Raw genomic sequence first — 25,162 nt, 5'->3', positions numbered from 1 at the left:
TTTAATGTTTAATTTTTTTTTGAGAGAGAGAGAGACAGACAGAGAGAGAGACAGAGACAGAGTGCAAGCAGGGGAGGGGCACAGAGAGAGGGAGATACAGGCTCCAGGCTCTGAGCTATTAAGCACAGAGCCGAATGTGGGGCTTGAACTCATGAACCGTGAGATCATGACCTGAGCCAAAGCTGGACACTTAACCGACTGAGCCACCCAGGTGCCCCAAACCTTGAGTTTTGAAAGAAGCAGTTTTCGGGATGCCTGGGTGGCTCAGTTGGTTAAGTGTCCTACATCAGCACAGGTCATGATCTCATAGTTCGTGAGTTTGAGCCCTACATCTGTGCTGACAGCAGAGAGCCCGCTTTGGATCCCCTCTCCCCCTCCCCTCTCTCTGCCTATCCCCCACTAGAGCGCGCTCTCTCTCTCAAAAAAATAAATGCTAAAAAAAAAAAAAAAAGAAAGAAAGAAAAGAAGCATTTTCTTGCCTTTGCCTGTGTTGACGTTAGCCCCTCTTCTCTGAGCTCTGCTACTTGTGGGTTTGCTGACAGGCCCCAGCTGTTACATGAGGAGAGAAAAGGCTGTGCAGAGGTGGGACACATCCCTGGACCTCAGTTTGCTAGTGCAAACCTGCCAAGGCTGTGCACAGAGGTTCTGACTCCTGGTCCAGTGCTCTTTCCATGATCCTACAAAGTTCTAAATGTCCGCCCCCACCCCCCACCCTGACCCTACCCTTTGGCAAGAGATGTCTACTGAGAAAACAGTAAACCAACGATCACTAAACAACTCAGAGGCAAGACTGTGATTTGATGCTAGGGCTCCATGAGTTACAGATACTTGTGGGCTGGGCCCAAGGTTTGTGCAGTTCTTATCATGTAAACTGAGCTAATTCCCTCTTGCCCTCCCTATACAACATGTGAGCTCACAGGAGAATGAGAGAGGAAGCTGAGGAAGCTGAGGCAGGATCACTGGGCCTTGGGGGTCCTGCCTGTCCTTGTCTGGGCTTTGGGGGTGGGTGGCAGAGCCTGCTTGCACACTCATTACTGCTGAGAGAGAGACAGAGAGAGAGGGGGGAGGAGAGAGAGAGAGAGAGAGAGAGAGAGAGAGAGAGAAACTCTGCAGTCCCGTGATTGCATTATCCCAACCATTTGGTTAGTGTAATTGTATGTGCAAAGCTGACAAATGTAATTTCCCCAGACTTAATACTCGCCCCATTTTCTCTCTGAGTTTCTTCATCTGATTAGCTAAGGTGACTCAGGCTTCCGAGAAAGCTTCGAGAAGCACCTGGACAGGCTTTTCCTGCCTAGGTGCTCCAGTGGCTCAGCTCTGCCCCATGGGCTTGGGGGTGAGGCCACCCCTAAACCCTGAGGTCAGGCCCTCGACATGGGGCTGAATTAGGGGAAATGTGGAATGTTTAGGGAAACCTGGATGTTTTGTGAGTACCTGTTTTCAAAAGGCCTGATGTGACCTTTGTGTTTCTAGGAGGTGCTCTAACACCTGGCAGGAGGAGAGCTGAAATGCCACCAGCCGCCCTTGTTCCAGCCCAGAGGAAACTGACAGTGCTGAACTTTGGGAAGACAATCTTGTTATTTTGTCTCCTCCATCCTTTGTTGGAAGGCTGGGGGCTGATTTGTTTCCTGGACGTGGGGGCAGGGACTTTCACCTGGGGTGCTCTCCTGCTCTCTTCCATTTTTAGTGTCTCTCTCTGGACGGGGACACCTAAAGTGGCTTAGCTGGCTGAAAGAATGGAGACTTCGGGGTCACATCTTGGCTCCACTCCTTGTCAGCTGTGGGGCTCATTCCTCCAGATGATCTTCTCATCCCACAGTGGTAATGACAGCAGCCACCCGTGGCCAGGGTGAGGACAGGAGGGATTGGTGTGTGAAACAGCCCAGCCCAGGGTCAGGCACGCTCCTAGATTGCTCCTCCCCTTCCTTCCCCTCCCTACCGCATCTCTCCCTCCTTCTCCAGAGGCCCTCCCAGGCAGAAGTTCTAAGCTAGGTTAAGCTTCACCTCGCAGGCCATGAGCTGCTGGTTTACAGGCCCACCCCTCCCTTCCCACCTGTGCTCTCCTCGTCTAGACTGGGAGTTCTTTGGGTGCTCGACCTGGGTCTTGTTCTGTTCACCATCTCTGAGCACATAACTGGCCACAGAGGAAGTGTGCAAGGGCTGTGGTTGGGTCTAGATTAAAGCTGGGTGAAGGAGGGCCTCGGCATGGACCTAGGGTGCTCGTTCTCCCTGACCATGAGGCTGAGCCCTGGCCAAGTGGCCCCTCAGGGGGTGTGGTGGACATTGTCCTGTGGGTAGTAGGGAAGGGACACCCTGCTCATCCTCCTCCTGATGACTCAGAGACACCCCCACCGCACACTGCTAGGGGTGGGCGACAGGGTGGGACTGAGGCATCTGTCAGGGGGGTTAGGGGCTGGGAGCCTGCCTCAGCTTCTCTCTCCCTTCTTGCTCCCCAGGGCGAGAGCAGGTTCCTGGGAAAGCACTGCCTCTGTGCCCAGTTCTCTAAAGCCTGTCCAAGGAGCCTCCTCAGGCTGCTTGGGGACGTGTTTGCCTCAGTGTCCTCCTCCCCTACAGTTGGGGTCATTCTGGAAGGGGGTCTGGAGACAGAACGCTGACCCACAGCCACCTGCCTGTCCTTCCTGCTCTGAGGCGGGGCTGGGCAGCAGAGGAAGCTCCAGTCTCTCAGGCAGCCACTCGCTTCTGATTTTAGTCGGAGGTTGTGGGGTAGCGTTGTGGCTTTCCAGCCACCACATGATTTCATTAGTCTGAGTGGCCACTGTGCAGACCCTCATCGATGAGCCTTTTAGGGACAGTGGGAATTATATGGCAATAAACTGGGGAGTCAGGCGGGGTGGATGGCTGCTCCTAAGTGCTGGCTGCAGGGGAGCTGGCTGCCAATATCTGAGATCCGAGAACTGAGCTCAAGCCTCAAGTGCCCCTGGGTCAATCAATATGTGTTTCCGGAGCCCCTGCCATGTAATCAGTGCTGGTGGTTGGACAGGGTGGGGGCTTGCCTCGATGTTGTTTGCTGAACGTGTCCTGAATTTATGGTCGGGAGGCAGTGACTGACCGGGGCTGGGGAGTCCCTGGAGGTCAGTCCTTGGGGTGGGACAGTGAGGCGAGGCATCAAACAATGAACAGAAGGCCGCCTCCCTCACGCTAGCCCGTTTCATGAATGACCATGAGACAGAGTCGGGAAATAGAGGTGGCAGGCTCCCTTTCATGTGGAAAAACGAAAAGGTGTTTTGAGGTTTTAGTTAAAGGTGAAGGGAGGAAAGGGGAGAGATGAAGGGAAAAGCCCAGGTCTGGCCCCTGGATTAGATCAGGCAGGAATTAGGGACAGAGAGAGCTCCACCTGGGGTGGCTTTTCAGGGCAGAGGAAGGAAGGGATTTCTTCCTTCAAAGACAGAACAAGGCTGATATTTATGTAATAAGTTGAGAGTCAGTGAAGTTAGTGTGAAGGTATAAACTTCTGCTTTTTTTTTTTTTTTTGTACTTTGCACTAAATGAGGATTTCACGTTATAAGCAGAAATTAAACATTTATCATTTATCTATTGTTATTTTAATAAAGTGACCTTCTATAGGAAAAAGAGTGTGGTGGACAGTGCCGAGCCCCTGCTTACCAAGGTTACTCGCACTACTCCCATACCCAGGCACGTGCACCACCCCTACCCTGGGGGAACCCCTTGATCTGCTGGTGTCGGGCTGGGGGCTTCACAGCTTCTCTGGGGCGAGGCTCATAGGTCTAATAACTGCCAAGGAACATCATGCCGGGTTCAGAGACTGATTCTAAGAAATTTCCTCCTCGTACAAAGAGTAGCTGAGAAGTCACACCATGGTTTAGGGCCAGAGGCTGAAGAGGCCTGGGTTCAAAGCAGTAAGAGTCTTCATGAGAAGTCTTTCAGCCCAGAAAATGCTGAATAAAACAGCTTTGGTGGGGTGGGGAAGCCACGCTTTGGGGAAACGTGTTGAACCTGAAGGTTTTGGGCCTTTACCCGTGGTGGGCTAGCCTGTCTTTGTGCAACAAATAATGGCTTTGGGCCCAACCCTCTTTATGAGAAGAAGAAATCTGATGTAGGGTTTGCTTTGTTCAGTAAATGGGGAGAGGTTTCAAGGGACTGAGTGGAGGAAAGGATACCAGCTTGGTTCTCCTGTTTGGTTCCTGGGTATTCCCCAGTAGCTCCTTTGCACAACTTCCAGATGCTTCATTCGGCCAGGTGATAAGAGACCCAAAAAACATCCTTTTGGAGCCCATAGCCAGGATGTACGTTCTGTTCCTTTTAAAGGTTGACCATCTTATTCTTTAGACACCACTCCCCACTACAATCACCGCACGTATCTCTCTTCTGCCTTTTGCAACAAAAATTTTACTTTACTTACATTTGTAAGTTGAACCCTTACCTGTAGGGTCAAAGATGGGGGTCTCTCTTGGTGTATTTTCCCAGGGTTTCGGCTCCTTGTTTGGGTTTCTCTCAAACAGATTTCTCGATTTGGGTGCTGTATCCTGTGACACCTTGTCCTCCCCACTGACTAGAATAGAGAAGACCCCATGGGCTGAGTTAAGTGAGGCTCTGTTTAAGAGAGACAGATGAGCATGCCCCGGGGAAGGTGGGAGAGGCAGGTGAGCTTAGGTTAAGGAGGGATAGTGAGGCCCGGGGCAGTCTGGGTCGGGGACAAGTGCAAGGGACAGGGTGAACTCACTGGTGAGGTAGCAGTCCAGGCTGATGGAGATATTGTCAAAAGCCACGGTCGCTCTGGATCCTTGCCCCCACCACGCAACAATCTGCAGCCAGAACCTGTATGTGTGTCAAGAGGAGTGTGTGTAAGGAACAACCTGGGTTGGTCATTTCTCAGGATTCAGCATCTGGTGAATGTGTGCCAATACTTGGCTCATTACCATAGTTGTTATCGGCCTGACCTAATCGCAGAGCAGTCGCGAGACTGGAGCAGTCCACACAGCTCCCCCTACTTCTCCAGCACAGAGTACTTCCCTTTCGGAGGGATTGTTCCATATGTTAACCGGTTTAGAGTCTAGGACTTGGGTCCAGGACTCCCTGAAACTCTGAGGAGAACTCTCTCACTTTTTGGGTGTGGACGTTTGGACAGAAATGAGTGGGCTTGACATTCAGCAGGTACTCCTTGGTAGAGCTGAAGTCATTCTTTTTAAAAAAAATTTTTTTTAACGGTTTTTATTTATTTTTGAGACAGGGAGAGACAGAGCACGAATGGGAGGGTCAGAGAGAGGGAGACACAGAATCTGATACAGGCTCCAGGCTCTGAGCTGTCAGCACAGAGCCCGACACGGGGCTCGAACTCACGGACCGCGAGATCATGACCTGAGCCAAAGTCGGCCGCTTAACAGACTGAGCCACCCAGGTGCCCCTGAAGTCATTCTTAAAATACTAAAATGCTTCTGTACCAACTGATAAAGAGCCATTGTCCCCCAAGTGTCCCATGCTTGTTGCCTCAGGCAGCCCGGCTCCTTCCCTGGTATTCTAATTTTTCACATTATCCAGCAACCAAAAGTTTAACCCAGTCCGGGTCTCAAGGATCTGGTGTCTCATCCAGCATCGGTCTCCACTGGGGTTGGTCTGTGTAGTGCCTGACCTGTTGTTAAATATCAAATAATTTGGCTAAGACCTGGGGGTTTGTAACCAACACAGAGTGGGCTGTAAGTATTAACAGGAAACCCATCAAGGTTTCCTCACAGAGAAGGTAGCATTTAAGTTGGTTTTGAAAGAAGGCGAGGACTTGGAAATGTGGATGGGGATGGTGAGGGAGGGCATCTGCAGTGGAGGAAGTGGAGTGAGGGATGTGTCAGAGCAGGGCAGAGCCCCCATGGCTCACGTGTGAGTGGTGTGGAAGGACACAAAGACAGTGAGAGGCACGTGTGTATCACACACCCACATCAGGCTTCTCCACAAGCCTTGGCAAGATCACAGTTGTCTCAGATTTCCCCGGGGGACATGGTCTGCAGGTGAGCTTCCAGCTCAAGCCTGTGTAACATGGGACACAGCCAGGCCTGGGATTCTCAAGTGGCCAACAGGGGCCTTAACACTGTCATCTTGTTCTGTTTACAGCAGTTGCCAGGGTTAGAGACACGCTGCTTGCAGGCAGCAAGAGAACAGGTGCATAGAGCCATGTGGGGATGGTGACTGGAAGGATTCACATTCCCAGCTGGAAGAGCAGTGGGTAAGGGCCCCACAGCCCACATTTCTGATTCTCCTCTCTGGGTCACCATCTCCGAATCTGTCATCCACAGGCTGAGGAGCCAGGCCTGGTGCTGAGCACCATGGGGGTAGCTTCCAGGAGGCCGTGGGTGCCTGAGCAAGTAAATTACATGCGTGCACCCACTGAGTGTGGGAGAGAGGGACAAAAATCCCTGTTTTGCCCTAACTGGGCCCTTCCAGGGAGGCTGCACGCCCCCCCCCCCCCACCCCGCTCTCCCACCCCTCTCTCTGCCGTCCTTCATCATTACTGAGAGATTAGGACTGCAAGCTTCTCAACCAGCCACTGGGCCTCTTAGCATGGAAGGCATGATGCACGCTGGAGCTGGAATGGTTTCTAAATAGAAGAGTCTCTAAAGTGCGCTGCAAGGCAACGGCAGTGGCAGCTGCTGTTTAAAAGAGTTTGATTGACACCGGGAATTGCACATATTTTGAGTCAGGAACACTCCTAACAATCAGGGAAGACTCAATCAGATGTCGGATCAGATGTAAACATGCAATGCTGCCTCTGTCCACTCGAAAGGCCACACTGCCAACCCTTGCTCCCCAAATGCTCCAGACTCCTGAGGCTGCAGGAAGGGACAGGGGGGACAAAGGTGGCTCATGCTGGGGTGTGGGGAGGGCAGGGGTGAAGCAGAGGAAGTTTGTGAATGGGGTCAGGGGAAGGCAGGTGTTGGGGCAGAGAGGGGGCAGCAAAACCAATCTGGGAGTTTCTTTTCTGTGGGAGGCACTAGCCAAGAGGCCAGATGGCCATCGGGACCACCCAGATCCAGGATTTTCTGTTTGGATGGTACCTGGTTGTGTGTCTTTAGCTGAACTTCATGTGAAAAAGAGATTGCTCCTGGCTCTGCTCTCCGCTCCCTGCTGAAGATGGGTGAGGCCTTCTCAAGGCTCTCAGTCTTTCTGGTGCAACCAGTCTTTCCTGTTTTGGTCTCCTGTACAGATGCCAAGTCACTCTCCAGGGTCAGCTGTGGCCTCAGGTCTTGAGTTCTAGCATATACCAGATGGACTGCTTTGGTAATGAGGGAAAGTTCTAGCATGTACCAGGTGGACTGCCCTGAGACTGACAGGAAGTTCTAGCATGTACCAATTGGACTGCTCTAGAATTGGGGGAAAGTTCTAGCATGTACCAGGTGGACTACTCTGGGTCTAAGGGAAGGCAAGGTCCATGCCACATTACTGCCAGGATTATAGGGCCAAGTGGTTCCAACAAACATATAGGTATTCCACTGCCCTTATCCCAAAGCCTTAGCTCTGTATGGAGAAAGAAAGCTGAGCCCCCATGGCTGGTAGAGCTTAGCTCTCCCTCTTCATGGGCAGCCCAGTCAAGGAGAAGGGAAGGGCCAGCTCTTTGGGGATCCTCAAACTCCGTCACTGATCTGTGCTGTTTAAAAACATGGCAGCTGAGGTCTTTATAGCCTTAGCATGGATTTCTCTCCCTGCCACTCAATAGTTCACACCTGCTCAGTTCTTTCAATTTCTCCAAAGATGACATTTTTGATTGCATGGGTTATTGTTGTTTTTTTCTTTTTTTCCTCAGCTGGTGGGGTTTGGAGCTTGTTGATACAACAGACTTGGCTAGAGATCTTGGTTGGAGCCAGTCTTTGCCTAGAGAATGCACCCCTTGACTCTGTCATGCTCAGCTTTACAGAGAGGCCTGTTGAAAATTGGCCTCAGGGGATCCTGGGAGACGGCCACTGGGGCAGTGGGCCAGGTTTAGAGGGGACAGCCTTGAAATTCGGTATCTCCCAGACTCACTGGGCAGATCTTTGCATAGAAAATGCTAAAGCTGCTCCTGCACAGCTCAGAAAACACGCAGTCTCGTTCAGACAACAGACTGCTAATGGACAGTGAATATAGTGCCTTATTTGCCACTCTGCCAGCCTTAGGGATTGACAAACCTAATTAAGTTCACTTAATGATTTTAAGTAGCTGACAAAAAGGTGTGTGTCTGAATGTGGACTGAGGGAATAGCAATGCTTTAGAGAGAGAGCAAGAAAGAATGGCTGGCTTGGGTAAAAAGCATTTATTTAACGGATGGGCACCGCGTCTCAGATTCCTCTGGACCATTTAGTGGGCTCAGAAGAGGGGGAGCGTTCTGCATCCCCTTTTGCAGCTGGGACTTGTCTGGGCTCTGGCTGCTTAGGAGAGAGAGGGCAGATACTGCTGAGGAAAAATGCTTTCTCCGATTTCTCACTGCGCACTTGATTTGCTCGGCAAAAGTCTTCTAAAATGGACTGTCACAAAGCTTGGGTCGCGGTATGCATTTCTATTAGAATAATGTATGTGATGAAAAAGCCCTGCCGCATCCATCCTATTATCTGCATAATTGACTTCAGTTACCAGTTGAAAAGGAGGGGCCGATGGCCAGCTTTGGGATCCTGGGACCAGCCTGTCTGGGATCAACATGGCTAGGGCTGGACACGTGTGCCCTGCCTGACTCTAGAAGCCTTTGGCTCTCACACAGTAAAGTGGGCCTGTACATTAAAGGCCAGACTCAGTAGTTGGGAGCACCCTCTCTTCCTGCTCAGCCCCGACTCTCAGAAGTAATTTACCATCTTCTGATTTGGTTTCTCCCTGGGCATAATGACACCAAGAGCAGTGAGGAAAAGTCCATACAGAGTGATTCCAAGGTTGCCAAGGGCCATAGAGATCTTTCGCAATGAATTGGCTTCTGTGAGGGAGCCCTTTGCAGTAGAATAGGGGAGAAAATGAGTTTTCAGCTAGGCTGAGCAAGCACGGAGAATCACTCACACTCTTCAACAATCTCAGTCCCAGGCTTCCAGGCACTGGCTGTCTGTGACTAATGGTTCTGGTTCCCATATTTGCCCTGGCCCGCCACCAATCTGAAAGGTTGCCTGCCACATGGGTGTTCCACCAGACTTCAGGGCGGGGAGAAGCCCTTCTCTGGCAAGTTCCCATATTGCTCTTTCATTTTCTCATTGTGGGTCATGTATATTAAGCTCTTCCTGGGCCGTAGGAGCAACTGGGCGCCTGGAGGGCTGTCCAGAGCTAGAAGGAATCTGCAGTCATTCTTTTCAAGAGACTGAGAAGTCCATTCCACCTTCCAGAGACATTTCTAACACTGACCTCTTCCTCTTCTCTTTGCTGCTGTGTCAGCTTATGGTTTGAGAGCTGAGGTAGTGCCAGAGATGGAGGTGCCCTCCATGGTGGGAAGACAGAGGAAAAGGGTGGTTGCTGGTTTCCTTCTATCCTGACAAATATCTTTATGAGCCTGAATTACCAGCTTTCTCTGCTTGGTGAGGGCTGAGTTTCAAAAGGTAGAGTGGAGTGAATTCTGGGCTACATAGTTGGTAGGACTCTGGGCAAGTCACTGAAATTTGTTAGGCACGATCTTTTTATTTTATTTTATTTATATTTTTAAAAGTTTATTTACTTATTTTGAGAGAGAGAGAGAGAGAGAGAGAGAGAGAGAGAGAGAGAGAGAGAGAATATCAATCCTAAGCAGGCTCTGAGCTGTCAGTGCAGAGCCCGATATGAGGCTCAATCCCACAAACTATGAGGTCATGACCTGAGCCGACATCGAGTCACATTTAACCAACTAAACCACCCAGGCACCCTGGCACCATCTTGGATTTTTTTAAAAAATACCTATGTAATGTGGGTATTTTCACAGTGGAAGCTTTTCTTTAACATGGGAGATTCTGATTCATTGTTCCTGTTTTATATATATTTTTAGAAATCTGTGCTTCCTCAGGTAGTGTTATAAATTCCATATCTCCCCCTCTGGCTTTGAACAAAGATTATTTGAGCACCTACTATGAGTTCAGGCACGCTGTCTACAGCTGGGAATATAGAGATGCACAAGAAAGACATCAACCTTGACCTTGAGGAATTCATATGACTTGTGATTCATATTATTCAGTGACTAGGGTATTTCTAAACACCTTTTAAGTTCTGCCCCTATAGAGCTAGAATGTACAACCTGGGGAAACACTGAATCTGGGTAGTGAGAGAGAAGTTAAGAAAGACTTTGAAGAACTGAATGCCTAGGATAATGGTAGGGCTTTGGACAGAAGAATCACACAGGAGGAGGCATATTGAAGGTGTGGGCAGGATGCCAATCAGGCAGCCAGAAACCCAGGTATGAGACTCAGGTGAGATAAAGATGATGTGTCACCTGCACAGAAGTGAGAGCGGAAGTGGTGAACGCCAGTGAGGTCCTAGAGAAAAGCATGTATAGAACTGGATTCTGCTTGTTTCAAATATCAGCAGCCCAGTTATCCCCTAAATTCCAAACTTTGTGCTTGGGGAGAGAAGGGCCGAGAACATAGGTTTACATTTTCAGAGGCACTAAGAGTTATGAAAAATATGTGCATCTGTTGACTTGTAAATTGAGCTGTGGCTATTACCAAGAAAATCTTGAGCTGATCCAAACATCCTGCTATTCTAAAGGGGTTCACTTATTGCCATTTTGAGCGACTACTTCTTAAAACCAGGCTCACAGGCAGGATCCGTCTCACTGTTTTGCACTCTTGATTGTAGAAACTTAGCAATCAAAAGCAACAACTTGTCCCAAACGTCACAGTAAATCAGTGTTAGAAATAGGATTTAAAGCTCAGAATTGCTAATCTACTCTTTGCTCCAGTGATCTGGGATATTTCCTGAGAAAGAAACAGGACCAGATCCTTTCAGAGTTATGAATGTTTGATTTGTATATATCTATGCCTGGCTGCACATTGCACTGCTGAGCCACCAGCCACATTTCTTCCACGATTCTCAGAGGGCCAGCCCAAGGCTGTCCTGGGCCAATGGTGCCATGTGGAAGGTGGCAGCCTCTTCTCCCCCAGCCCATCTTCCCCCTTTCTAAGTCCCACTTCCAGGTTCAAAGCATTTCACATTTGGTCCCTCACAGAGCCTTCAGTAGTCTCCTTGTTCTGGTTTCCCATCTCTGTACTCAGTGGCTATTACCAACAGTGCAGAGTCCAAAATATGTGGCCTAATATCCTTGCTCACCTTCTCCCAAGGAGATTGCTCAGGATTCTCTGATATGACCTAGTTGGCTACTCTTGAACCCACATAAAACATTCTTGCCTATAAGCCTCCACTCACTCTGATGGCCTTCTTTGGAATGCTCTCATTCCTTTCCCACTTCAGGAAGATCTAAATTTTCCACAGGGTCCACCACCTTATAATAATTCGTGTTCTCCATTTCATCCTCCCTGACATGGAGGTCACCATGCCATCTGAACACAGACCATGCTGTCAGCCTCTGCACAATACTTCATGTGTTGCTGTTTCCCTCTCATTGCATATGCTCTGTGTCTCCCCCAATCCCCTAGCATGCAGGCCTTGTGACTGGCAAGAGGCTGGGTCATATACCCCTTTCCATCCTCTGTGCTTGATGGGGGCTTAAAATATGTTTGCTGATGATGTGACAATGACATTTCCCTAGTCACTCAATTCCCTGTCTTGCCCACAAGACATCTGAATCTGACATTTTGTGTCAATGACTTCCAAGTGTGGTCAGATATCAAAATTGCTTTAAGAAAGGAGAAATTCAGTAAAAAAAATTCTGGGGTGATTTCTGCCAAAAAGTAAGGTTTTGCTACATCATAAAATTTTGGGAATGAAACATTCATGCTTTAGAATAAATCCTGGAATTGATTTCAGCCTTGAATTATGAAGGTTCTAGGAGAAGACTAATCAATGGTCAGAGTAGCTAAATAAGGAATTGGTATTCTCAAGTGACACTCTGATAGATGCTCAGAGATAAAGGCTGTATTCCTTGGCTTATTCCGTGATACATCATTTTCCCCCCCATCAAATTCATTTTCCCTTCTTCTGGGCACAGAGCTAGACTACATTTCTCAGCATCCCTTGCAGTTAAGTATGATCTTGTGACTGAGTTCTAGCCAATGGAAAATGAGATGAAGTAATGACTCACAAAAATCTTCCTATATGAGAACCCCTCCCATGCCCTTTCTCCATTGGCTGTCTTAATGCAAAGGATTCCAAAACTGGAGAAAAGGATTGAGCCACAGGGAGAAGGAGGCTGGGTCCCTGAAGGACAAGATGGAAAGTCACTATTCAACTAGCACACTAATTTTGGATTTCACATGAGCAAGAAATAAATTTCTTTTGTACATCCTTGAGGATTGGAAGTTTAATGTTACTTTGAGTAGTGTTACCCAACTAACATATCATGTAGCACAAACCTATTTGCTTAGGTGTTCTCCATGTATCTGACATGGTTGGGTTGATGACTAACTCACTTCTTTGAGTAGGATTATGGGTAAAGTTAGCCCTTGTCTGGCTGCAGGACTCAGAAGTACCCTTCCTTCACAACTACAATCATCACTTAGTTCACACTCTATACCACTCGAGGACTAGGGACATGCCTGAGTAAGACAAAGTGGATTCAAGGAGTGTGGTCTAGTGCTCTGGGATGCTAGCTTCCTCATCTCTCTGGGGAAGGTAAGGAGAGCAAAGTCAAGTTTTCCATGAAGAGCTCTGAGCTTGCTGGGTTTACTCAGTGCTATGCACCCTGCTTCACCTAAATTTACCCTGGAGCCTACCATTTTCTCCTAGTGCAGAAAACTGACTCAGGCTGATGTGAATAAGCATGCTGAGATCCCCAGCCCCTGTAGCTTCAGGAAGGGACACTTGCACTGCCACAGCTGGTTAGGGGCAGAAAACACCTTTTTTTTCTTTACCCACTATTTTAAGGGCCCTAGAAGTGCTGGTTTTTTGCCTGTGTACATGGACTCAGGGCAGTCAGACTCACTCAGGACAGGTAGGCACCACCTGAGAAAGCAGACCCTTGAGATCTTCCCCTTCCCTCTGCCCTCACCTCTGACTTTGAAGCCTACGGAGCCACTCCCGAGTGAGTGCCTGATGTGCATCTGTTGGTAGTGAGTGAATGAACAAATGCAGGCTACCCAAGGTGATAGTCATTGCTCTTCTGTTGGCATGGACATATCTGGCAGAGGGAGAACCCCAAACTGGCTACCAGAGAGGAGCCTGTTTGGAAGTGAGGAGCTCCAACAGCTGTGGCTTATTGAGCCTCATGCTGTTCTCTCTGTCTGTACTTCCCTCTTCTCTGGCTCTTACTGTCCTGTGATACAAAGGTCTGTTTTCCTACCAGGCTCCCCCTATAGATGACATTCCTAGAGGGCTGAAATACATTACTTGTCCAGGTAAGTTTGTCACTTGGCACCAAGTAGGGCAGTAAGTGTTGGCTGGATAAATACATAATATCTGGATGATTTTGGAGGTTAGTACCATTTTACACTGGAGCATCCACAGGTGTTCTCTGGTGAACTGGAAGGAGATAGAAGGAGCTCTAAGAAAGAGCCTCTATGTTTAACTACCTGTAGGACCTTGATTTAACCCCTCTGTGCCTCTGTATTCTCACCTGAAAATGGGGATGACCTCTCCCCCAGCCACCCAGAAGTGTGGGACAGAGTGGGCGCCTCGAGTTGTGAGGGGGTAGAGCACTCTGGGAGGCAGGTGCAAGGCTGCTATGGGCAAGGGACAGGGGGCAGAGTGTAGGGTGGTCCAGGAGCTGTTGTGACCATGAAATGTAGCCTGTCCAGCAGAGGAGTAGCAGACACTGGTGTGTTGGGTTTGCAGGGGTGACATCTTCTTCTTTCATAGGCATCTCTCCTTTCTGGGGAAGGACTGGTGGAGGCAAAGCAGCTATAAATGGAAACTTTCACAGAAGGGAAGGCAGGCATAAGGTGAAAAACCCAGGCAGGGCCTGACCTTTCACTGGCTTCTCCTGGGGACCATGTAGGCATTATATGACCTCGATTTTCTGTGTCAGTCCTTATGGAAGTGAACTGTATTCTCTACTAGAGGGTGGTTTGTTAAATGTATAACTAAATGTATTTTATTTTTATGCTTTTGTTAGACATGGTGCATTACTACATTTGCAAATGAAAAATGCCTATTAGGACTTATGCTCTAGCTCTAAAGTGGAAATAGTCAAAGGCATGCTAGAGCGGTGACTTGAAAAACCACATGGGGAAGGGGCCATTGTGTTTCAGAAGAAAAAGAAGAGAATCTCCCTGTGCTGGTGATGCTGCCTGGGCTGGAGATGAGAGAAGGCAGGCAGGTAAGGGCTGGGTGGGAAATGGTCTTTAGCAGGAGCTGGGCTGCAGAATTAAGACGATGGGTTTCAGTGGTAGATGGTGAAAAGGGAAGACAATAAACTAAATCAGAATGAATAAGGGGTGTGGCCTAAAAAATCCCAAACCAAAATGTTTTGTTAATAACAATGGCTATCACTTATCAAGTTTTCTATTACATGCCAAGCACTGTGTCTTCATTTCCTCAGGCATGTACATAGAAGTAGACCAGCCTAAGGGCTAAGAGAAAATTATTTAACCTCTTTAGACCTCATATTCCTCTTATAAAAAGGGGGATTAATTTTGGTATCTATCCCAAGGGATGTTTTAAGGATGGAATGAGATAATGCATGTTAACTACTTGTTACAGTGACTGGCATTAACAAATGCTGGCTCCGGTCATTATCATTTCTAACTCTTCTCATGGCTCTATGAGGAAGCTTTGGTTCAATTTACAGATTGGTTCGGATTTAAAAAAATCTGAATTAAACACAACTTTTTAGGAGTGTGTTTAGACCTGCAAACTGAGGTTCATTGGAAATTTCTGGATTTCCTCTCCCTGGAAGTTAATTGCCTCTCTACTCAGGTAATAAATGATGAAAATGCCCCTCCAATGCCTTTCTCATCACCGAAAGATACTACACAAAGGGGCAGTATTGTTACTGATAGCACCCTATGTAAAGTGGAGATTCTGTGGATGAGAAACAAGAATGGGATATGAGAAAAATCTTGGCTCTGTGGAATTTGGCCTAAGTACATAAAGACATAACTCTCAGTTTAACTGATTCCATTTGAAAGATGCATTTGTCAAACACACTACTTGTCTTTTAGGACAAAGGATACAAAAGGAACAGAAATCTAAATATCTCCAGAGGGAACATTTTTTCTTGTTAGACTATGTATATAGGATATGGCTAAAAGCCTTTATAATGATAATGCTGGGGAATAGAGCCTCCACATGAACATTAGGTTATGTACTTTCTATTTGGCTGTATGATGGCAGTGATTTGTGGGACAAGCTTTGATCCATAGTGTTTTGAAATCTATCTTGTAATGAGTCAAACTTAGCACCTGCTTCTGCTCTGTGAGCGTGTCAGAGCTTAAGATGGTGTGGGAACATTGTGCTTAATTTACTAGGATATATTATTATAAAGAGGAAAACTAGGTGTATGTCCTTATAAAAGACTGACAGATTGAGGGAAGAGAACTTGCCTTTCGTCCATTTGAGTAAAGATAGAATTAATTCCAACAGAAAGAATGGCAATTGAATGGGGGAGAGAATAAAGAAAACTAGTTATATGAGGTGGCTGTAAAGTAATGAGATAACTTTTAAGCACACATTGAGCCAATATTTGAATTGGTGCTGCCCTTCAAAATTACCTTGAAAGAACATATCTGTATTCCAGGGGTGTTGCTATTGCTCAAAACATCATGGGCACTACTCATGGAGATTTTTCTCGTTACTCTTTATAATATGGATTTATGGTTAATATCACTTCATAATGATGACAGACTACGGCGTTATTCCTATTCCTTTGCCTGTTTGTAAATGGACAGAAGAAATACCATTCCATGGATCAGTGTCTCCCCATTATAAGCCTTAATATACCGATGGCATATTCTCTGAGCTTTCACAGAAAGACTACTATGTGGTGGCAGCAATGTGAAGGTAGCTCTTTGCTCTCAAGTGCTCAGCTCTAGATCTCTCTACTCAAAAGGATTAGGGCACACAATTAGGATCAAAGTCTTTCTTATAAAGTGATTCTGACAGAGCAGTGACCAGAGATAAAGGAAGTCCAGGTACCAGCCAAGTCTCTAAAGAAAATTCCTTGCCATAAGAATAATAAATGCTGGTTGATTTCATCTGATGGGACACAGGTGTTGCTTTGGTATACAGAACACTTTGCAGCAGTATTTATTGTAATGTGATTTTATCTGTTTTGTTAGATTGAACACAAGAAGAATGTTAGATGGATTCCAGTAAGTGAAATTCTCAGTTAATTCAGCTGGAATTTGGAAATGTATGCATTTTCTTTCAACACATCATTCTGTAAACACATATTTGTTGGACATATGATGTGTGTGTTAGTAATGGTTCTAGATGTTCAAGGAACAGTGGTATATAAGACAGATCTGAGCTCTACCTTGTTAATGTGTATATTCAGGTATTAAAAAAATAGATAGTAAATAGTGACAAATTATAGAGATATTTCAGGAGCCATGAGAATATATTGTAGGTGTACTATAGTCTAGAGGTCTTTAAAAAGTGAAGGAAGAGTGGCAGTTAGGGAAAAGGAAGGTAGAGGAAGAACATGTCATGTGAAGAGAATGGAAGGTACAAAAAAACCTGTAAGAATCTAGCAAAGTATAACTGAACTGGAAGAAGTATCTAAAAGATGGGAGCTCTTTAGAGCTAACCGGTAAACCCTAATAAAGCTGCTTCAAAAAACTCTGTAATGCATGCAATGTAATGTAATGTTGGCGACCCTAGGATTGGAAGAGATTTGGGCCAACATTGGGAATAAAGTTCCTGCTCCTTTCAAGGTCCTTGATTGAGGAGCTGTCCACGATGTGAGTGCTGAATAGCTGAAGTCAGAACTTGCCTAAGGAAGCAGGTGGTACAGGAGCTAATGACTACCTAAAGGTGGGGGGAGAGGAGAGTTCTTCTTTGTCTTTTATTCATTTTCCTTCTCTTTCCCTTATATATTTCCTTCCTCTACTTCTCCCTCCTCCCATTTTCATTTTCTGGCAATCTGGCAGCTATAGCTCACTCTCTCTAGGAGGAAAAGGAAGAATATGTTTCTTGCTCCTTCCCCTTAGAAGGAGTCTACACAACACTGATGACAGAAAATTCAGAAAAACACTCACCTCTATCATCTTAGGGTTGCATGACTAGTTATTATTGCTAAATGGTCCATCCCAGCCTCTTCTGAGGCATCAGGTGGGGAGATTATTATTATTATTGTTATTGTTGTTATTATTATATTGTAGTTATTATTAGTAGTTATCACTGACTGAGCACTTACTGTGGGCCAGGAAGCTTACCAAGAACTTTACTCTCTAAGCCTCAGAGTAAACTTTATTATCTCTGTTTTATACAACATGACTTGACTTGGAAGATCAGTGGTTGTGACTTGTGCTACTTTTTTCCCAGTAAGTTATCTGAGGCTACATAACTGAGGGATGAGGGTGGAGGATGTGGGGAATAAAATTCATTGATACTTACTATATATAGATGCTTTTGACAGTCATTTTATTTAGTCTCATAACAACGCCGTGAAGTTGTACTGTGATGATACTTTACAGATGTGGCCACCAAGGCCCAGAGAGGTTCAGTGATTGGTTGGGGGTCACACAACTAGTGAGTGTCGGAGACAGTTTTAAACTTGGGACTATCTGATCCTAAAGCCTATGGTCTTTTATCCACAGTGCTTTTTTAGTTTTATGGGCCAGTCACTTCTACTGGTAAGCGATTTTAGCAACTGAAAACTGCCATGCCTCCTTCTCCTGCAGTTCCATTTACCTCTGGGTCTTGATGCCTTCTATATCATCTTTATCTCTGGGTGGGGGGAGTAGCTTCCTACATAAGAGCATGTCAGTGGTGTGCAGGCTCCTGGTGAATGGAGTCACTTGTGTGTTCTGTAATTGCACACTTATTAGGTCACAAGGCATCAACAAACCAAGCTGGCCTTTGTCTGAATCCCCACTGGACAGTTTGGTCTCAGTACCAATATTGGAAATGTCAGTCTGGTAAACAGCTTTTAACAGGGAGGAGGGAGGCTGAGAACAAAGTCTCCTTCAAACAAAACTCTCACGGATGGGAGTGAACAGAGTCAACATCTTACTTGCTTTAAATCCCCTGGAGTGGTTATGAAAGAGAGAGGACTTGCTGGATTGAAGAGAAAAAAACCCCTTTGATTCATCTGAATTAATTTAGCATCTCCCAGGAGGAAGGGTTCTGCCATCACCTTCCTGTTCTCCATCCCCTGCATACAACTCTCACAATCCCGGAGGACAAAAGACCAGTCTGTGGTAGGGAGTGCCCACACTGCCCCTTCCTCCACTTTAATTAAATCCATTTGTCCTAGGGGTAGCACTGTGCCTCAGGATGTCCAAGGGCTTTGATCTTTAACCCACACACATCTGAAGGAGTGGGAAACTAGTGCTCAGAGTGAGGACAATCACTTCTTCCTATGACAGCACAGCTGAAGTTATGAGCTCTTGGAAATAGCAGACTCTGTGAAGTTTCAGTGAAGAATTTGAGACCCAACTTTATCCTTACAAAGCTGCATGCCAACTGGCATCACCTTCACCTTGCCTTAAGCTCTTTGTCCTCATTTTTCAGAGGCGAATTCATCAGGATGGTAATTTGGATGGGTTTTAAGAGTCTAATGCAGAGGAGCTAGGGTTGCTGGGTTTGATATTTAGCCTGTTAAAGTTGGCTTTCCCCCTCCAGATCCACTTATCTGCCCCCCCCCCCCTTCTAGAAATAACTCCCACCCTCTGCCCTCTGCCTATTTTGTTCTGGGACAGATTAGCACACCAGCCATCAAGGGTTTAGTATGATTCATCAAGGAGTCATGTGAGCTGCTGTGCTAGGCTGGGCACTGCTTGCTCCAGGCTGGCTGCAGGTGGCAGACTGGTGCCATCCCAGGGAGACAAGTGGCAGTTGATCTCAGTGGTTACTTCTCCATTGCAGAGCCATGCAAAGTCAATGATCTTCTAGTCCAACCCTCTCAGCTTAAAGATGAGGAAACAGACTCAGAGAGGTTCAAGGTCACAAAGCCACTAGTGATCGAATTTAAATAGGAGTCAGGGCCTCTGGTAGAATCACTCCCCTGTTTAGTGAAGAATTTACCTTCTCCTTCATCTACTTGCTTCAGGGACCTGACTCCACAAAGTCCTGGACTTGGACTGACCTGAGCACCAGTCCTCACTCTGATGCCAACTTGCTGGTGCCGATAACTCTTTGGTTCTCGATGAGAATCTTGTGAAAGGGCAGGGTGGGGAACGTGATGAGGTATGTACTACCTATGTCACAGATTTTGTTGTTAATAAGGGATAAATAAAATGTCAAATGGGAAAGTAAGGCAAAGTGCATTAATTAGGAGAAAATATACATATAAAGCCTGATTATTATTTGGCAGTAATATGAGTTGTTCAACTCATGAGTATGAATTTTATTTCTACTACAGATACTGGAGGCAGTGAATCAGGCCAGACTAGTGATACAAGAGATAAGTGCTCATTAGCCTAGAAATCCTACAGAGAAACTCAGTGCTCCCTACAAGTCTGCAGAAAGTGGTGTGTGTGTATGTGTGTGTGTGTGTGTGTGTGTGTGTGTGTTCATATTTGTGTGTATGCACATGTATGTGTTCATCTGGATGCATGTCTTGGGTAGTGGCGATGGGGGGAGGGAAGACATGATCCTGTTCTGCATCTTGGCTGATAGAAGAAAAGAGAGTGACAGAAATGGGTGGAGGCTCACCTGTCAGCCACATCGAGAAGAGGCAGCACTGTCCACTGCCACAGGCTCAAGCCTTCATTAGTGGCAACATGCCAGACCATTCTACTTTGTTCCTTCCCAGTTTTGTTCTCCACCAGGACCAAGGAGACGTTTCCCTGCAAGACTCCACGGATGAGCCAGGACATTCGGAGCTGTAAGGGAGAGCAGAGCCAGAAGAACAGGTGTTAATATTAAAAGGAATCCTTAGGTCCCCTTCCTAGAACTCTCACCTGAAGCCTCAAGCATGTTGCTGGCGACTCAGCCAAGGTATGCCCAGTGAAGAAAGCTGGTGACTATCTGATCTTATTCATTGTCTCTCCAAATGGCTTTCATTAAGAGTCAAGGAGCTGGGCAGCGGCAATTAGGGACAAAATTTTGGAATTTTGTTCAGGTTGATCCTAAGTTTCACAAGATTCTGCATCTGAGGTGATATTAAGAATCAATGGGATATGAAGTGAACTTCTTAAAGCGGTTCTGAAGATTCTTGTCTGGCCCCGATTCACTTTGTGACCTTGGAGAAGTGATTTTATGACTCAATTTCTTCAATGCCTTAGGTATCATAGATTTTTCTTCCTCATTGAGACTCTAATACTCTTATCTGAAAGATACCATGCCATGTGTTAGCTAACCAGAGACTATGACTTGATACTTATGGCCACTGGTAGGCAAAGGCAGGACAAAAGTCTACTCATTGAGATACTTTACGATGGTTATCTTTCAGAATTAGGATGTCTACTTTGACAAAAGGAAGCTACAATCATATATTTTCATTGTGTCTTTAGTAAAGGTTCCTATGGCATTGTTCCCTAGATATATGAAAAGGGACTATAGTGAATATTTCTAAAAGAGTTTAAGTGCAGTCATTCCCAGAATCAGTACATGCTATAAACAAGGTCTCTGATATTTCTGTTTGATAGAAACAATCTGTAAACAACATTTAAAACTTAGGACAACTATAGCATATAATTGCCCCAAATATTCCTGTTTAGATCCCGTAATTAAAAAAAATGGCTGTTGTGGAATGAAAGGTAAAATATGTCCTATGGCAACTGTAGTTTTCATCTGCTATGTGCCCCTTTTCTTTGATTCTCATTGTTTGAAGACATTCTCTTCTATAAATCACCATTCCTTTGTCTCCCAGTCCCCAAGCTCATGGTTTGCTTATAATTTGATCAAAGAGGTCATATACCATGAACTTCCCACTTTGTTGCACATGGCCTCTTAACTAACAAGGCCACACCTGGCACTGGGGTGCCCAGGTGCTGTTCTACTTCTGAGAGCCTGAGTCAGGCAAGCTTGGTCTATAACCATAACCTCTTCACTTATACCTTTCCCATTTCCCAAATCTGGTGTAGCAAATACTTGTCTTCAATGAGTACTCCCAGGATAATTTAACAAATCTGTCAATTGTTTTTTTCTGATCTCACGTGGCTTCCTTGTGCAATCTAGATGCCACGACTAGAAATTTTAATCCTACTAACTAAGCCCTCTCAGTCTTTAGCCCATGCCCCGTGCCCTGCTTGGAATATTGCTTGCTACATCCTTTCTCTCCTTTTGCTCCTTGGCCACAGAATATTTGATGATTTGGACTGCTGTGAAATCAGACTGTTGAACCTCAGTGCTCTGGATGGTTGTTGGTACTTACTCATCCACTGATTTCCACAGTTGACTTCTGAACACACATAGAACAATGGGTGTTTCAAACTCTTCCTCAAACACTAATGCTGTTACCTTTTGGTCCACAACTCCTGATCCGTTATTTTGATTCTCACTTTACTGATAAAGATTTACTCTATTAGGTGCAATCTACTTCAGCCTCTCTGCCTCCCTCTCTCCCTTCCCTTCTATCCTCCCTTCCTCTTCCTCCTCCGCCTCCTCCTCCTCCCTCTCCTCCTTCTACTTCTACTTCTACTTCTACTTCTGCTTCTACTTCTCAGCATAGGTGTTTATTTATCTACCTTCTCTCTTCTTTTCCTGTCTTAGAGGAAGCTGTATCTTTCATTTTCTTCTATGTTAATCTCCCATATCCCTCCCCCGCCCCAGTCCTTGCTCTCTCAATAACCGCTTCTAGCACCTTAAGACTCTTTGTACCTTTTAGATTTTCTGTCTACAGAAAAGATCAGCGTTCACCCATCCCAGAAAAATATCCCTGATCCAGCTAGCTCCTCTGATGTGCAACCTATTTCTTTACCCCCATTCAGATGTTAACATCTTGGATAACTGGCATGTAACTGCTTTTATTTCCTTGTTGCCCATGCTTTCTTTAAATTCTCTCAACCTAGCTTTTATCTTCATTACTTTAACAAAGTAGCACTCACAATGTCCTTTATAGCTTGCTCTTTCAGCTCTTTCTATGGCCTCCTAAAGTGCCTCTCCCTCTCTACTTTCTCCCTTCTAACTTCTTTTGTATGTCTCTATCACATCTTCCTGTTTACCACTACCATCTGTGACTGATTTTTCAGTGGTTTCTCCTTATCAACTAATATCAAGGCATTCATGTTTCTTTATAATCTAAGAAAATCAGCTTTTTAGGCATTCAATGAATATTTATTGAGTACTTATGCTGATTCACATGTATCCTCCACCCTAGAATGGTCTAAAAGCTTGAGTTAGAGAGATCTGGATTCAAAAACTGTTGTTGTCACTTTGGTTCTTTTAAAGTGCAGTTCTGTATTCCATTAAGATGGAATAGGTTTAGGATTACAGTGACAATTTAATGAGATAACAAATAGTGTAGTAAATGTTAAAAAGGAATTTTGGCTGAAGCACTGAGGCAATAGATACTACACTTCAAAGGGAAGTCTGAGAACACAATGATGTAGGACTTTCAAGAGGGGTGGATGAAAACAGGTTACACAATTCTTAATCTCTCATACATACTTGGATTTTTTAAAAAGTTGGTGGTTGAATACCAGGAGAGAGTTTTTTAGAATGTGCTTTTTGTATATCATGAGTTCCACGTCACTTTACCCTTCTGCAAAGAAGTTTCTCTCTTCATCCCAAGAGAGAAGTTTTAATTATGCCACCTTGAGCATTTACAGTTTGGGGAGCTCAGTAGAATGCTGTCTAACTCCTACCTGGAAAATCAAAAGTATGAACCAGGGGTTTGGGTAGCTGCTCTGATGGCAGGACAAAGGCAAGGTGGAACCATTGGATGGCTTGCACTCTCAGAGTTTGGTGGTGCACACATGCATGAGCATTACACATAGACTAGAGTGAGCTGTGTAAAAAGCGGCCCACGTGGGTCATTTTAGATCTTGTCCAAGAGGGCTTCTTGAAGAGGTAAATAGAACTCAGAAGAAAGAAGCTGCAGGCATCTTGAGATGCCCAAGGGCAGAGAAAAGAGTAAGTGACCTCCTGGAATGGAGATACATATGCCCCAGTCAAGGTGAAAGATTCCTAGCAATAGTGGAGGGGGTGAGGAGAAATGTAGATCTCCAAAGAAACCACAAAAGTGCCCCCTGTGAAAACTAGTAAGCCTTAAATATTTGTCCTATCCAGAGAATACCAACACCAGATTACCACAACAGTTCTGGTCAAGTAAGAGCTTTTTGCTTTCTTTGCCTCTTTTCCTTTCCCTGCATTAAAGGGTCACAAGTTAGCCAGATGACTGAAGAGGAAAGCTGAGTGAAGGGGAGAGAACCATGACCACCATTTCCCTAATTTCAGGCTTTTCATCTATAGTAGGGTCAAGTGTGGCAGGGGGAGGGGAGGGAAATAAGCCCTAACTTTAAAGCAAGATTAAAGTTCTGATTAGATGGGCATTCTGATTTCTAAATAAGCCTGTTTTGTGTTTTGAAGTGATTAAAAATGGTCTGTATTACCTTAGAGCAACAGGTAAGTAGATTTCATCCAGTAGTCCACACATGGGGGCCCAGTGAATGTTAGTTCCTAGACTCCCCCACATCAGTCTACATGTCAGCTTTGCACCTGACATGGATTTTTCTGCTTCTATGGTTTTGATCTTTCCATTTCCTCTACATGTTCTTTCCTTCTCACCATTTAAAAAAATTAAATATTTAATTTTCACGGACCTTTTCTTATCATCTGTCTCACAAATGACCTCCCCCTCCTCTGAAATCTTACAATTGAGGCTATTGGGACCATTATGGGACACAGCTCTGGTGGCTTTTCTTCCCTCTGTGGGCAAGTCCCTTCAAGGCAGGGACATCTTATCTTGTATTCATAGTAGTGGTTAAGTGAGGGCACGCGGTAGGAGCTGATCAATATCAGGATAAATAAAGATGTATACATTTCCAGGAAGACCCTTCTGTCTTCACCAGGTCCCCTCTCAGGGACCCCGAAACCAACTTCCCACCTATGAAGCTCCTTAGCACTTTCTTGCACTTTAGGGGTTAGGTACCAGGAAAGGGAAGAGGATCCACCCATTTTGCAGCTAACCAGCTGTGGTTGAAATGGCCCAATTCCCAGTGTTCTTCAGAAGCTTTCAGTCTGAAGTAGAGTCTGCTAGTGGGCTGAGCATGTTGGTGAGATGTGGCCCTGTCATATTGACACTGGGGACATTGGCTAGCTTACTGCTGAGCTTTCTCCATCTTCCTGCACTATATTTTAGGCCAATAGGCCTGGGAACTGAGAACAGTACTGGCTGCCAAGGCATGGCATCACTAGCTCCTGAGGAGATCTACCAGGATCCTTCTTGGTACCAGTTCTTGAGGTGATTATCCATTCATTCAACCTATATTTACTGCACACCTACTCTGTGCTACATTATTATATATACCTTCCCTGCCCTCATGAAGCTTATCAGCTTGCCAGGAAGTCAGAATTTAAATGAATAGCTGCAGTTTTGCTGGGTGTAGCAGAAGGGAAGTAATCAGAGCCACTTGACAGCAAAGACTTAAAACATGAGACAATCAAGTCAAGATACTTGACATAAGACAATCAGGACTTGGGTCAAGATGGCCACTTGATCCAACTGTTCAGAACTACAGACAAATAGAACTAAAAATTTGACTTTCCTTTCATCTTACAATACCATCACCTATGTTTATAGCAGAAAATATATATCTACAGCTACAACTCAAGCCAAGACATGCACTGTTTCAGTTTCCATAAAGTTTAGTTTTAGAAACAGGTGCAAAAGGCTTGGAATGAGATTGAAAACTGGCAGCCAGTGAATGGCTAGCAAAGTATGTTTTTCTGCCATTTATTTTTTTCACCCACCAAGTGTTTAGTAAGGTGGTGTATCCAGGTGATGTATTCTTCCTCAGATATAAGCAGTCTAGAACCTTTGGTCTTTCACTTGGCCTACTTTTCACCTGTAGTTATCACTAGTGATTCCAGATTCTGCCTCTAAAATGTCAGTCAATGCTTT

At 45.6% G+C, this 25,162-nt stretch overlaps 1 protein-coding gene across 3 annotated transcripts in view; it reads right to left on the bottom strand.

Annotated features, from left to right (window-relative positions):
* ALK (ALK receptor tyrosine kinase) overlaps positions 1-25,162 on the bottom strand; it is an 815,814-nt gene that overhangs the window by 78,043 nt on the left and 712,609 nt on the right. For all 3 annotated transcript variants that reach the window (XM_045054731.1, XM_045054732.1, XM_003984359.6), the window contains 3 exons: positions 19,810-19,979; positions 4,703-4,797; positions 4,403-4,531 (listed from right to left, as the gene is read on the bottom strand). In XM_045054731.1, coding sequence (XP_044910666.1) covers positions 4,403-4,531; positions 4,703-4,797; positions 19,810-19,979 — 394 coding nt within the window. The remainder of the gene's footprint in view (positions 1-4,402; positions 4,532-4,702; positions 4,798-19,809; positions 19,980-25,162) is intronic.

The sequence above is a fragment of the Felis catus genome, chromosome A3, assembly GCF_018350175.1.
Source record: "Felis catus isolate Fca126 chromosome A3, F.catus_Fca126_mat1.0, whole genome shotgun sequence".
In the NCBI taxonomy this organism is placed as follows: Eukaryota; Metazoa; Chordata; class Mammalia; order Carnivora; family Felidae; genus Felis; species Felis catus.
Note: the sequence above shows the minus strand (reverse complement) of the source record. Positions and strands in the feature narration are given on the sequence as shown.